Here is a 14265-nt window from a genome sequence, read left to right on the forward strand (position 1 = left end):
ACACAACTTCGTTTACAACCATGTATTTTGTTTGCCTCGAATTGTGTAGTATTTATTTCTGCATTGTGATTTAATTGTTTATTTTTACACAAAAGATAAGCACTTTGCTAGAAATTATGCTATTGTGTCCCTTGGTTGACTGTTGAGTTCTGAAAAAATTGCCCCTTACACCACTTCCTTAAGAAGACTTCGATTGATTGACCGCACTACCCTCAGAGTCAAGTGTGGAGAGGGCTGTTCTTGGCCCGGGTAGCAGAGCCATAATCGGGCAGACCCCCCAAAACACCAGTGGCAAATTACCTCATCCACCACAGTTGGGGCCCACTAGCCCATGTCTGCCCTGTGACACCCAAACAGGATCGTACTTCGACAAAGAGGGTTGTTCCAGTTGCAACTCATCCGTGTTATAGTTTAGCAGCTCTGAATATCTGCCAATTTATGGTGGGCCCCTAGTGTATTGTTATAGACCAGGTCCTGGAGGGCCGGATCCATGCCAGATTTTTAAAATAACTGCATGTATCTCAATGGGGATATCCAAAAAATCTGGCATGGATCCGGCCCTCCAGGACCGGTTTGGAGACCCCTGTTATAGACACTGGAACTGAATGATATCCAATTACATTCCCATTTGTTTACATTAATTCAAACACTTCCATCCTTCATGTGTGTCCTAAGTGAGCCAACCGATGGGGCAGGTGAGTGCCCAAGTGGTCACAGGATACCTGGCCAGCAGGTTGGGTTGCACTCATCCTTTTGAAACAGGCTGAGAAAGATTTTCATAAGGCTGGTCCCCATCGCCAGTGAAAGAGATAAGCTCCAAATCAATGCAATCGAATGCTACTCGGAAAATTCAAAGGGATTATAGTTCATTTAGGTTTTTCTATCCACATCTATTGCGGTTTGATTGCCAATGTAAGTGGCATGAGCAAATCTGAACGTTTGTCTCAGTGCATGCTTTGTTTGCCATCACCAATGTTCAGTTCAAGGGTTACATGGCCCAGTAATTTGGCTGGACTGCTCTTTTTGGAGCAGAATAACGTGGTTAATCCCTCTTCAAGGGAAATTAAAAATGGAATGGATTGCTTCTCAAAAGTATTCCCACGGGGCAGGACGAATTTAGATATTTCCATCACTCACATTTTTGCGCTACGGCCCCATTACTGACCACTTTTCTGCTAATATCTACACTATTTCTATTCTTCACTCCGAATGTCACATCAGCGACAGAAAAACAATTTGGGATGCGGGCTGCCAAAAATGGGCAGAGATTCCCAATATTCACCAGTGAGATAACCCATTTCATGGTTTATTACATTCAATTGTGTGCCCTGAAGGAATGTGCTATCTTGCAGCATTTAATGTAAAAACAAGGACAAGTGCCCAGAGAAGTAACATGACTGTGAGTTATCCTGATGGCTGAGCTGGATACCAGGAGAAGCACTACACAAGGGCAAATACAACTGTTGGTCGAGAGGTCTTTCCCCTCACTACTCATATAACTGCTAGACGTTGAACCTTAAGAAGCCTTTACAATCACATAAGTTCCCTCTGATTCACATCTACCATGTCAAATTCAGAAGTGCCAACGCTCACCAGTAGGGTCAATTTGTGAATAGCCGGCAATTTCTTCTCCTGAATGTAGGATAATCAGTTTCAAAGATGAGATGATTGCCAATACTGAATGAATTTCAAGAACAACAATCTTTCCACTTGAATTGAGGACTGGAAATACTTTTTTTTAGGAAAGATTGTTAATCACTGTGGCTGAGTAACATTCTCATGCCAGTTCTATTCTCGCTAGCCAGTATCACACTAGGGGAGAGAGTTGCTTAGGAGCTATTGGCAACACGCATTGACAAAACCAATAAGTCTCACCTATGCAAGAGCCATTGGCTTTGCTAATCCGTTTTAGCCATGTTATACACCAGTTTGAAACTGCTCAGCATGACTAAAAGTTAGTGGTACAAAGGAGAGTCACATGGAGTAGAAAGGAGTGGCTTGGAGTGGCATAGAGTGTTGTGGAGTTCAGTGCAGAGAGTGTCATAATGTTGAGTAGACTGTCATAGAGTGGAGTGGCATAGAGTAATGTAGACTGGAATCGAGTGACATGAAGTGGGACAGAGGGAGTTGAGTAGAGTGTTGCTGGGTGGCATATAGTGGAGTAGAGTTAATGGGTATAAAGTGGCGAAAAGTGTCATGGAGTAGCATAGTGGGGAGTGGTTTGTCGTAGAATGGAGGGGAGTAGAGTGGAGTGGTGTGTCATAGAGTGGATTGGAGGGCAGTGGAGTGGCATAAAGTGAAGTGTCATAGAGTGGAGTGTCGAAAAGTTGAGGAGTGTGTCAAAGGTTGGATAGTGTGGAGGGATGTACAGTGACATAGAATGGAGTACAGAGTTGTTGATTGGAGCGGTGTACATTGGAGTGGCATAATGTGGAGTATGCATTATGTGGTAGCACACTGCCATTACTGAAAACACATTTTCAATTGAAATTACCATTACATTTGCACAGACATACGGTTTTACTGATAAAACTATACAGAGCACAAATTATATTGTGTGAAAATGGCATCACCTAGTGTATTGATTTGTTTTGATTGTATTAAACTATTTGGTTCCACCACACTTCAGAACTACAAAAAATGTGCTTCATTTGTTCTTTTCCAATTCTGATATATTCTGAAATATCTGCATATCTAGTTTACAGATACCTGCATTGTGTTGTGTGCTAGAAAAAAAGCCTTTTCTTTCACAACCCCAGTAAGATTGTCACATAAATCCTCTTACTTTGAAGTCAGAGAAAGAAAAGTAAACACCAAGCTCCCTTGGAAGACAGGGCCTCACATTTGGCCACTGTCTTTCAATGCACAGCAAATGTAACAAGATTTAAAGGCCTCTTTAAAGAAAGCAAGCACTCATGGAAGAATACAAGGAGTCTTGGGACACAGGCTATGTTCCACAGGAGGGACAAACTCAATCTACACACCCTAAAAGAAATAAAGCCAACACATAGAAAGCAAGCACCTGTGAGTTACAAAACAGAAAGCCAATGGTAAGCAATGGGCAGAAGCATTCCCTGGGAAACTTACAGAATGTTCTGAAGGAGTTTTCAGCTAACCAGACAGCTGTGCTCCCTGCTGTTCAGCATGGCTAATAGGGTGAGGGGCATAGAGAAGAGGGGCATAGAGTGGAGTGGCATAGAAAGGAGCAGAGTGAAGTGGAGTAGAGTGTTGCAAAGTGGAGTGGCATCGAGTGAAGAAGAATGGCATTGGGTGGAGTAGAGTGGGGTAGAGTGGAGTAGAGTGTCCTAAAGTGCAGTGACGAAGAGTGGAGGGCGTAGAGTGGCGTAGAGGGTAGTGGTGTAGAGTGCAATGATTTTGAGTAAAGAGAGCATTGGCGTAGAGTGCAGTAATGTAGAGTACTGTGATATGTAGAGTGGCATAGAATGCAGTGGTGTAGAGTAGAGTTGTGCAGAGTGGAGTAGGGTTGCATAGAGTGTGGTGGAATAGACTGGAGTGGCATGGAGCGGTACAGGGTAGATTGGTGTGTTGAAGGGTAGAGTGCAATAGTGTCGCGTGCCTTAGAGTGCAGTGGCATAGAGTAGAGTGGTGTATAATGCAGTGCTGTAGAGTGCAGTGGTGTAGAGTAGCTTAGAGTGGGTTCGAGCGGAGTGGCATAGAGTGTAGTGGCAAAGAGTGCACTGATGTAGAGTGCAGTAGAGTGTCTTAGGGTTGTACAGAGTAGAGTGCAGTGACATGGAGTGCATTGGTGTAGAGTAGACTGGTGAAGAGAGCAGTAGTGCAGAGTACAGTGGTGTAGAACAGAATATATTGGCATGAAGTACAGTGGCGTAGAGTACAAGGGTGTAGGATAGAGTGGCATGAAGTGCAGTGGTGTAGAGTACAGTGGTGTAGAGTACAGTGGTGCAGAGTAGACTTGTGTAGAGTGTAAGGCATGAAGTGCATTGGTTTTGATTAGAGTGGTGTAGAGTGCATTGGTGTGTGCATTGGTGTAGAGTGCAGTGGTGCAGAGTTCAGTGGTGCAGAGTGCAGTAGCACAGAGTAGATTATTTTAGAGTGGAGTGAAGTGGTGTAAAGTGGAGTGGTGCAGGATAGATTGGAGTGGTGCAGATTAGAGTTGCATAGAGTGGAGGGACGCAGCTAAGATTGCAGTGACGTAGAGTGGAGTGGTGCAGAATGGCGTGGCACGGAGTGCTGTGGCGCAGAGAAGTTTGTTGCAAAGTAGAGTGAAGTGGAAACAAGTGAAATGGTGAAAGGTAAATTGGAGTGGAGCAGGGTAAAGTGCAATGGCATGGATTACAGTGGCGTAGAGTAGTGTGGTGTAGAGTGCAGTGGTGCAGTGTATATTAGAGCGGCGTAGAGTGTAATGGTGTGGACTGCAGTGGTGTCGAGTGGAGTGATGCAGAGTAGAGTGGCATAGAGTGTAATGGCACATAGTGCAGTGGTGTAGAGTGCAGTACAGTGGCTTAGAATATAGAATGCAGTGGTACAGTGTAAAGTGGCACAAAGTTCAGAGGCAGAGAGTGCAGTATTGCAGAGTAAAGTGTTTTAGAGTGTAGTGGTGTAGAGTAGAGTGGCATAGAGTGGATTGACGTAGAGTGCAGTGGTGTGGAAAACAGTGGTGCACAGTAGAATAGAGTGGCGTAGAGTGCAGTGATGTAGAGGTCAATGCTGTAGAGTAGATTGGCATAAAGTGCAGTGACATAGAGTGCAATGGTTTTGAGTAGAGTACTGTAGAGTGCAATGTTGAAGAGTGGGAGAGGCGTAGAATAGAGTTGGCACAGAGTGGAGTAGGACGGCATAGAGTGTAGTATCATAGAGTGCAGTGGCGTAGAGTAGATTGTTTCAAAGTAGAGTGAAGTGGCGTAGAGTACAGTGGTGTAGGGTAAAGTGAAGTGGTGCAGGGTAGAGTGCAGTAGTGTATAGTAGAGTGGCGAAGAGTGCAGTGTCATAGGATTCAGTGGTGCAGAGTAGATTAAAGGGGATTGGCCTACAGTGCAGGGGTGTAGAGTCTAGAGGCATATAGTGGCGTGATGCAGAGTAGAGTGGCGTTGAGTGCAGTGGTGTATGGGGTATTGGCATAGAATGCAGTTGACTGGCATAGAGTAGAGTGTGCAGAGTAGTGTGTTGTGGGGGAAACAACCTTTATAATGCAACTTTTACATCGGACTACCATTACAACGCAGTCATTACATTACAACATCCTTTACACCGCATGTCACTACAACGCATACCATTACAACGCATGTCATTACAACGCAGTCATTAACCCGCATAACATTACAACGCACACCATTACAATGCATAGTACCCGTACACTATCCAACACTTACCCTACTGTTGCACCCCCTAGAGTTAGAATAGTACATTTTACCCCTACACTATCCAACACTTACCCTACTGTAACACCCCCTGGAGTTAGAATAGTCATTTTTACCCCTATACTATCCAATACTTACCATAAATGCAATGTAATGGTATGTGTAGTAATGGTATGCGTTGTAAAGGTAGTATGTGATGTAATGGAATGCGTTGTAAAGGTAGTTTCTTAAAATGCAATGTTGTGTCAAGCAATGTAATGGAATACGTTGAAAAGGATGTTGCGATGTGAAAAATGTGCTGTAAAGGCATGCGTTGTAAAAGTATGCGTTGTAACGTCATACAACTGTGTTGTGGCATAGAGAGCAGTGGTGCAGAGTAGAGTGGTGCAGAGTAGAGTGGCGCAGAGTTCAGTGGTTGAGAATGCAGTGTTGCAGAGTAAAGTGTCATAGGTTTGAGTAGTGTAAAGTAGAGTGCCTTGGTGTTGAGTGGAGTTGTACAGCATAGAGTGCATTGGCATAGAGTGTAGTGTTGCAAAGAAGAGTGGCATGGAATGGAGAGGCATAGAGTGGAATTTTGCACAGTAGTGTGGAGTGGCCTAGACTGAAGTGGTGTAGAGTGCAGTAGCCTAGTGTATTGATTTTATTTTGATCATAATAGAATATTTGTTACCATCACACTTCAGAATTTCCCAAAAATGTACTTCATTTGTGATTTCCTAATTCTGCTATTCTGAGATTTCTGCACAGTTCACTTAGAGACATTTACATTTTGTTGTGGGCTATAAAAAAATAACATTGTGCAGCCTTACTCCGGCACACCCGCCATAGCCAGCATGCTTGTCACATAAATCCTCTCACATTGAGGTCAGAGAAAGGAAAGTAAACACCAAGCTCCCTCGAAAGACTGAGCCTGAATTTTGACCTCTGTCTCTGAATGCACAGCAAATGTGACAAGATAAGAACAAGATTTAAAAGTCTGTTTACTGAAAAGGTCACTGGTGGAAGAATACAGGGGAACCTTGTAAACAGGCTTTACTCGACAGAAGAGACAAACTCAGGATTGACAGCCTAAAACAAATAAAGCTAGCAAATAGAAAGCAAGCAAATGTAAGTTACGGACCACAAAGCCAATGGTAAGCATTAGGCAAAGTCTATTCCCTGGAGAGCTTTTGGAATGTCTGCAAGATGTATTTAGCAAACCAGACAGCTGCACTGTCTGGTAGGCTTTGACCTAAAAAAAGTATGAAGCTGTTGATCCGACGGAGCCTTGCTCCTGACATGATAATACTTTCCACTTATGCCGCACTAAGAAACACACATTCTATTAGTCGTGCTCAACAAAATGGGTAGCTGCTTACTTAACCACCCAGAAAGTGCTTTAAGGCCTTATTAGCTGTAGGAATGTGAAAAAACAGCCATTTCCATGATATTATCAATGAAGGGTAGAATGGCGATAGTTAGTAGTCAGCACAGTTATGTGAGTCTAGGATAGGTTTAATGGCTAGTGGGAGAAATGGAGTGATTTTCAGAGGGAATGGAACAGTTGTTCTGAGGGCGATGTTGACATGGAGGTAAGAGGAAAGAAGTAATAGTATGGGACTTGGTGAATAGTTAAATATATGAGATACATTTGTAAACACTGGAAGGGATTTGATGATGATGATGATGATGCTAGATCAGTGTAGGAGAGTAGAATGAATAAATGCCAAGGAGTATGTAAAATATAATACAGAGATATAGATGTTATTTTAAATGGTGTCCATTATTTGATGCAGTAGTAGTTAATGCATGTTGATGCATGAGTATTTCTCAACAGAGAGTCAAATGAGAGAAGATAACAGTTTGTAGTCAACTTGTTCTGCCTTTTATAACAATTTGCTTTTGTTGTCGGCTTTGAAATTGTTCTCATGTAAAATGTAGATTTGATTGTGCAGAGAGGTTACCTGTAGGACAAACGAGTTACCCTGAGGGCTCCTTGGTCTTGAGGGAAATTAGCAAAGTGCTATTTTTTTTTTTTTAAAAAAGGTTTCTGTTTGTGGGTTCGGAGGTGCTACCTTTTAAAAATACTGGGAGGTATCAGCTTTGGGCTTGGCTTTTCTCAGCAGAGGTGAGCATGGAAATCTGTAAAGAGACTCAACAGATGATCATTGAGAGCAGAGGTTGGTGTCAATGTCACCCTGTGGTGGCAGGTGGAGAAGGGACAAGGACAGGGAGTGAAGGAGGTAGTTAGTGAGGAAGATTATGAAAGAATCAAGGGAACATTTTTAGGTCATAGTTGTGTTTTTTTCCTGGCCGTGCAGAAGTTCATTCCCACTCTTATCGAGGTTGGTGATCACTCAAGTTCCGCAGGTCATACAGCCAGAATGATACTATTTTCCTCCTAGAACTTGAAAAAGTGGTCTTGTGGTATTAAAAGCGTCTCCAAAGGGCTAGGTGTCACTAGTCGACAATCCACAAAAACTTCTACTCTAACTAGAAATATTTTACTTGTTCTAAAAAGGTGTGCAGGTTATGATTTTCTTCCAGAGTTTGCCCTGGAATAATAGCTTTCAGTGTTCAACACAGTCTTTTTCAAGCCCTGTTATGACCTGGAGGATAGAGAGCTGCTGCTTTCCAGACTGGTGCACACTTTCAGATCAAGGCACACATTTATGCCATTGCTTCCACTTCAGCTCTGCAGGCCCTACAGGGATCACAATTTTAACTCAACTGATTATTAAAGTCATTTTCCAGCGATGCTGACCCTGGCCAGCTGGTTGGTGCTCTTCCTTAAAGGGAGCCAATACTGTAGGACTCTTCCAAAGTGCCTTATTGTATAAGTGACCCTGGCTTCCCAGGATTAGATCCCTTTAAAGTTTATGGGTCTCATATTGCATTTGTATCCTTCACCAGCCTCTGAGCATGAATTATTATACCATTAGATGGATATTTGTAGGATGTTTGGACTTATATTGTTCGGTCCTGTACTTTTAGGCAGTCTGGTAGTTAATTTGCCATCTTTGTGATATTAGGTTGGAGTAGGAAAGTGAGCACAGTCTGCTATATTCTTTGGTATAGGTCTTTCTAACAATAAGGGTTAAGACTGTTTCCCGGCTAGGGGATCTAACAGATATCTGTAGGGATGCTACCTGGGCATCTCCACATACCTTAATTCCTCAGATTCCTTGCCATAGTCCTCATGCACTTAATATAGTTTTCCCTTTGTGTTGCATTAAAGGCATATTGCAGCATGCTTATTGGATGTATTTAGACTGACCTCCAAGAGGTTCTATTTTGGAACAGGGATAAGAAAGAGTGATGTTTACCTAATTTGGTGAGAATGAAGTTATCTTGATTTGCACAATTTGCTAAATCTTCTGTTTACCAACTTCTCTGCAGGGGTTTTCCCACATAAAATGTTTTTGCTGGCTGATTTTCTCCCCAAAACTACTTTGTATTAGAACAATTACGCTAAAATTGCAGTACTGCAATGATTGCTCCTTCTATTTTTTTTCAAGTCTTATAAATATAAAAAACGTACATTTATGGGCCTTAGACTAGGGGATTGGCTGTTTTTAAACATCCAACCAGGCAGCGCAAGCCTTTGGAAGCAATAACGTGCAGAGGTTGTAGTGCGTATGAGTAATCGTTCCAACGTATCGTCTGTAGCTGCCCTGCCCCATTTGGAAGAACGGAAAGTGCGCCTGAGACTAGAATGGAACAAACTAGGCATCCGCACGTGCAGGCAGGCCATTGTCAACACCCTTAATCCGGACAACACTTTTATGAACATTCAACTGGTCAGATTTTCGGACTCCGCTGTTAATAAATTAAGTAGGCAGGACGTAACTCGTGGCGAGGCAACAGCCACAAGTCTAAATAACTTTCACTACCTACGGTGCCTCCGCTTTGTAGCCCCTGGAGGCAGCCCTGGCCAGTTAAAAGACCTAAGAGTAATCCAGAGACTCTTTCTGATGATAAATATACTGTTCTGGGCTGCATAATGGCGAACGGTTGTTCTACCATGAAGGAACTGGCAGCCGGTAGCTCCAAGGAGGTGCTTGGCCGTCGCGCCTGCCCTGAGGAAATCCTCCTGCGACATGAACTTTGCACTTTGTACAATTCTGCCATGCTGAGTTTGCTTCTTTGTACTGTCACCACATGTCAAGCCCTTTCTCACCGGAATACGGTCCATAAAATGTTTACGTGTTATACGTATAGTTATGTGTAGCATGAACTAATGTTTGTAGGTATTTATTTCTTTAAGGAATATTGAGCTTAATTATGTATTCGTTTTTAAAGGAAATAACTGGTCATTGTAACCAATTCTTTTGAAACAAGTCTACTGCTCCCTTTCTATCTTGCATTTTGCAGAACCCTGTTTTACCGTAGCATCTTTTATTTAGCTACATTTGCTTTCTTAGCCTAATGTCATCGTCTTGAATACTGAGTTTTTTTGCCAGGCAGTTCAGTAACTTTTGTCTCACAGTAAGAGCAAAATTACTTGATCAATTATATAGTACTATGATAAATTGAATTTAATGAACTCTTTGTATATGAAATGTTAATGTACTGTTTATGCTGTTTTATTTTGTAATGGTTTTAAGTAACCGAACAGTAAATCTACATATAATATTAAGACGTCTTTGCAAACTTGACAAACTTCACAAAGATACTAAAGTGTAAAAAAATTCTTCACAAAGTTTAAGAGGAGAAATGTTTCTCACTATCTCCTTATTCTCGTTATCTCGGTTACTCAGCTATATCTCTTCATAAACCTTATCCAAGCCATTTACTCTCTCCACTGTGTGTTGTGTACACTCTAATGGTTCGCATGCTATACCCCTGTATATTATTAAGTGCGAAACACAGAGTTCTGAACTTTGAACACAATATGTCTTTCCTCAACTTTAATTATCAGCGTACCCCTCGATTTCTCTACTCCGCCTACACCCAGCCACCCCCATCGGATCTCACCTTGACTTGAATGAACCTTCGCTAATCTCTGTCACCAGCCCTAAACTGTTTCTGCTCCCATTGTACCAGGAAGCTGGTGAACTTTGCCCTCGGAGACCCCTCCCCTACTGGTCATAAATGGACAAATTACTGGCAACTTAAATAGTACTTCTCTGAAACCTAGTGCTGGTCTGGTCGAAGGCCACAGATGAAACGCAAATCTTACTAAGCCTTTAAAAAGCAAACAGACCACGTAAACACCCGAATAAGTAGAAGTCCTGTCTCTGGACACAAACACAAGGACACACCTTCTTAAAGAGCCATTGTATTGGTCAAATACTTCTCATGCTATTTAAAGAACTGGACGGAAAGAAGGCTTTTGGCTGTGATGTTTAGAGACAAAAAACGTTTTTCCCTGTAACATAATTCATATTAAGGGAGCATGTCTGTATTGGCTATCTATTTTTGTAAACAATTTCATAGTGCTGCAGTGGAAGTCGCATAGGCTATTGAATGGACAAGCCGCTCCATTGCAACAAAATGAAAGTAATTTTTCCAGAATTCATTTGCCAGGAAAACACTTAAGGGATGTTACCTTATTTCATGGGTTTTGAAGTTCTTTAACTGGAACCACTAAGTGAGAGTATCAGCATACACCTTTCTTTTTTCTTATGACTGAGAACAGTGACATGTATCATTCTGCCATCCTCTCTAACTTCTAAAGCACAAGAGGGTATGGCTTGTTTGCTTCCCTTCCACCGAAAATACCCAAAGACGGGCAGTGTAACCAAAATTAGCGGCCTGGCAAACAGGGCAGGAACATGATCTATGCATAGTTATATTCACCCATCATGCATGCCGGCTAAATCGTCTTGCTAACGCCTATTGGTCACTGTCATTGTAAGGATGAGTGCCCAGCATAGCAAAGTACGTTGAGGGTCAAGAGGACTGTACCACTGTTTTTTTTTGTTTTTTTTTGCTGTTTTATATAGTGCAAACTCGACCCGAAGGTATTGGAGAGCTTTACATGAGCACCAGTTACATAACACAAGGACACATTCATTATTTTTTGTAGGTACGGGGAGATTAAGTGTTTTGCTCAGAATCACAGGATTTTGTGCCGACGCCGAGACTCAAACCTGGTTCCCCAGCTTCGAGGTCAACCGCTCTAGCCGTAAAGATACAACCTCTCGCTATTGTATCCATGGTATGATATTTTTCCCTTTGAGGTATGCTAATGTGCCCAGCTTGGTCTGGTCTGTTGTACCCACTTGCACATACTATATTATAAATCTAGGTATGCCACCAGAATGACTTTATTACTGTCGTCTACGAAGCTAGACATGGCATTGTAACAAGCAAGCCAGGTTGATACACTCTTTGGATCCTATAAGATGTGCTGTATGGTTTCATATTCAGCTATGGGATACCATTATAATCAACTAGGTATGAGGGTATGCCCAGGCACCAAACTAAAAGTGGCCCCTTAGTGAATTAGATAGCCAAAAAGTGGTCTATGATTTCAACCAGGGGCAGTTTTGAGCTTGCAAAGGCACACTGTATAGGTGTTTTGGAAGGCATGGAAGAATGTGTGGACTTGAGCTTGCTAAAGGCAATGTTTGTGGTAATATCAGGAAAATCAGCCGATCATACAACGGGTCCACAAACAGCAAAAAAACTGACCCACACACTGACATTTCAGACCAGTCCTTCTGGCTCTGCCTGGTTGACCCATAGGCCAGTCTGATCTTCACTACTGTACTCCTAAATGCAAAGTAATCAGAGGGCTCTTGTCTTGTCAAACCCTGGTGTCCTGAGTATCTGTTGGCAACACAGCCCTGTGGATGGATCCGTCAGTGCTCCGTTGCCCAACATCAATCCCGAAATAAGAAAATATGTGTTAAGTGTAGAAAGTAGGTAAGGACTTGATAAGCATCTCACGAGACACTGAGGACAACTTGACATACCTGTAGCAACAGAGACAGTGCAAAGAAAAACTACAATCCCCACACTCCTCTACTGACCACCAATCACCCTTCCCCTTCAGACTCTGTATCCAGGGAGGTCACCCCATAAGTAAAGCAGAAAAAAAGCTTTGCTTGAGCAAAGTCTCCCTGTGGAACTCCCATTTTTAGTGGCAAGGCAGGGGGGTGCTGTTTATCTATGTGTTTGGTTTAATAGCTTTAATATAAGTATGTTTCTGTTTTTTATATACATATGCATCCTGAAAGATATTTATGCCTTCCATTTTCTCACTCAAGACGTCACTGACGTTGTCAGACACAGAAAAGGTGCTCACGAGCAATAGTACCGTTTTTAGCTAATCAAAGTAATGTGAATCTGTGTTGAGTGATATTTGTTGTGTTACTGACGGGCCATCCAGGCACTTTCTTAAGTGCTATCCATGGAAAGTGCTTCATTTGGAAAATAAAGGGAGCTGGTGCCCAAAGCTCTATCCAAGCGCAATTTAATAAATTATGGAAAATTAAGTCCTGTCCACAAAACTGAGTGCTGGTAGCGACTACCTGCAACGATCAGCACAAATGAAGCCATAGACGCAGCAAGCCCATGTCAGAAAAATATCGAAAGTGCAGATGGCAGAAGAATTGTTATCAAAATCACCATTAAAGTCGGTAAAAATCTGTTCACTGATCTTTCTGCGACTACCGGAAATTGTCATGGACCTACCTTTCACAGAAGCAGCGAGGGCGGGTATTATGCAGAGGAACGTCACAACGAGTGGTTTCATGATTTGCTGTGCGACCCTCCAGAGCAGCACAATGAAATCTTCAGTTTCTGGAAACAGGGTCAGCAGAATGTATCCACACAGGCCCCTGACCTGTTCAGCCGGGAGCAGGGGGAGAAAAGAGGCCGGGATTCGCCAGGGTAATGTTTATCTAGATGTAGTAAGGGTCAGATTCCAAACTCCATGCACAGGCGCTTTGCTGGGTAGAGCTCTTGTTGTTAATTATTACACACCGCTGTCTGCAGCAGGCTATTGTTCCCTGCCTTGCCTTTTCTTATCCATGACAGGCTGGCACCAGATAAACTGCTCGGATTAAGGATCATCTGCATATTGGCTCTGGAACAGAAACAAGTAACTGGTGTCTTTGTGCCACCTAACCCACCCTTTGCAGCGTATGTATGTTTTTCAGGGACTAAGGGCCTAGTTCTCAAAGTTTTTTGTGCACTTGCAAATAGACTATAAATAAATAAATGCATCCATAAATAAATGCATCCATACAAACATGCATATATACATACCCACATACATTTAAACATGTAAACATACATACCCAAATACAAAAAAGCATTGACATAGCCAATAGGTCTCGCCTTTGGGGCCTTATAAGTGTTTAGCTAGAGCTATTGACTTTGCCAATGTCTTCAAGCTGTGCTGTAGAGAAGAGTGGCTGATGTGCACCATGCTGAAAAGTTATAACACTAGCAGCGGACAGACGCTAGGGGAGAATCAACAGATGCCAGATTCCGAGAGCAGGCTGAGGTGGTGCTGAGTGGTGCTGAGATGGTGGTGGTGGTGGTGACTGGTGCGGAGACGATGCTGAGGTGATGCTGAATGATACTCAGGTCTTGCTGAGTGATGACGATGTGGTGGTGCACTAGTGCAAAGGCGATGCTGAGTGATACGGATTTGATGCTAAGTGATGCTATGGTGGTGCTGAGTGATATTTTTGTGGTACTGAGTGATGCTGTGGTGGTGCTGAATGATGCTGTGGTGGCGTTCAGTGATGCTGTGGTGGCGCTGAGTGATGCTGTGGTGGTGCTGAATGATATTGTTGTAGCACTGAGTGATGCTGTGGTGGCCCTGAGTGATGCTGTGGTGGTGCTAAGCGATGCTGTGGTGGCGCTGAGTTATGCTGTGGTGGTTCAGAGTGATATTGTTGTGGTACTGAGTGCTGCTGTAGGGGTGCTGAATGATACTCAGGTCTTGCTGATGATGTGGTGGTGTGCTAGTGCAAAGGCAATGCTG

General features: G+C 42.9%; 1 protein-coding gene across 1 annotated transcript in view; it reads right to left on the reverse strand.

Moving 5' to 3' along the window:
* The window catches only part of MTTP (microsomal triglyceride transfer protein), a 289877-nt gene extending 276670 nt beyond the window's left edge, over positions 1-13207 (reverse strand). The window contains exon 1 of the mRNA XM_086961598.1: positions 12963-13207. Coding sequence (XP_086817724.1) covers positions 12963-13023 — 61 coding nt within the window. The 5' untranslated portion in view covers positions 13024-13207. The remainder of the gene's footprint in view (positions 1-12962) is intronic.
* Between the last annotated feature and the right edge of the window lie 1058 nt (positions 13208-14265).

This window comes from Lissotriton vulgaris, chromosome 3_1, assembly GCF_964263255.1.
Source record: "Lissotriton vulgaris chromosome 3_1, aLisVul1.2, whole genome shotgun sequence".
NCBI classification, from domain to species: domain Eukaryota; kingdom Metazoa; phylum Chordata; class Amphibia; order Caudata; family Salamandridae; genus Lissotriton; species Lissotriton vulgaris.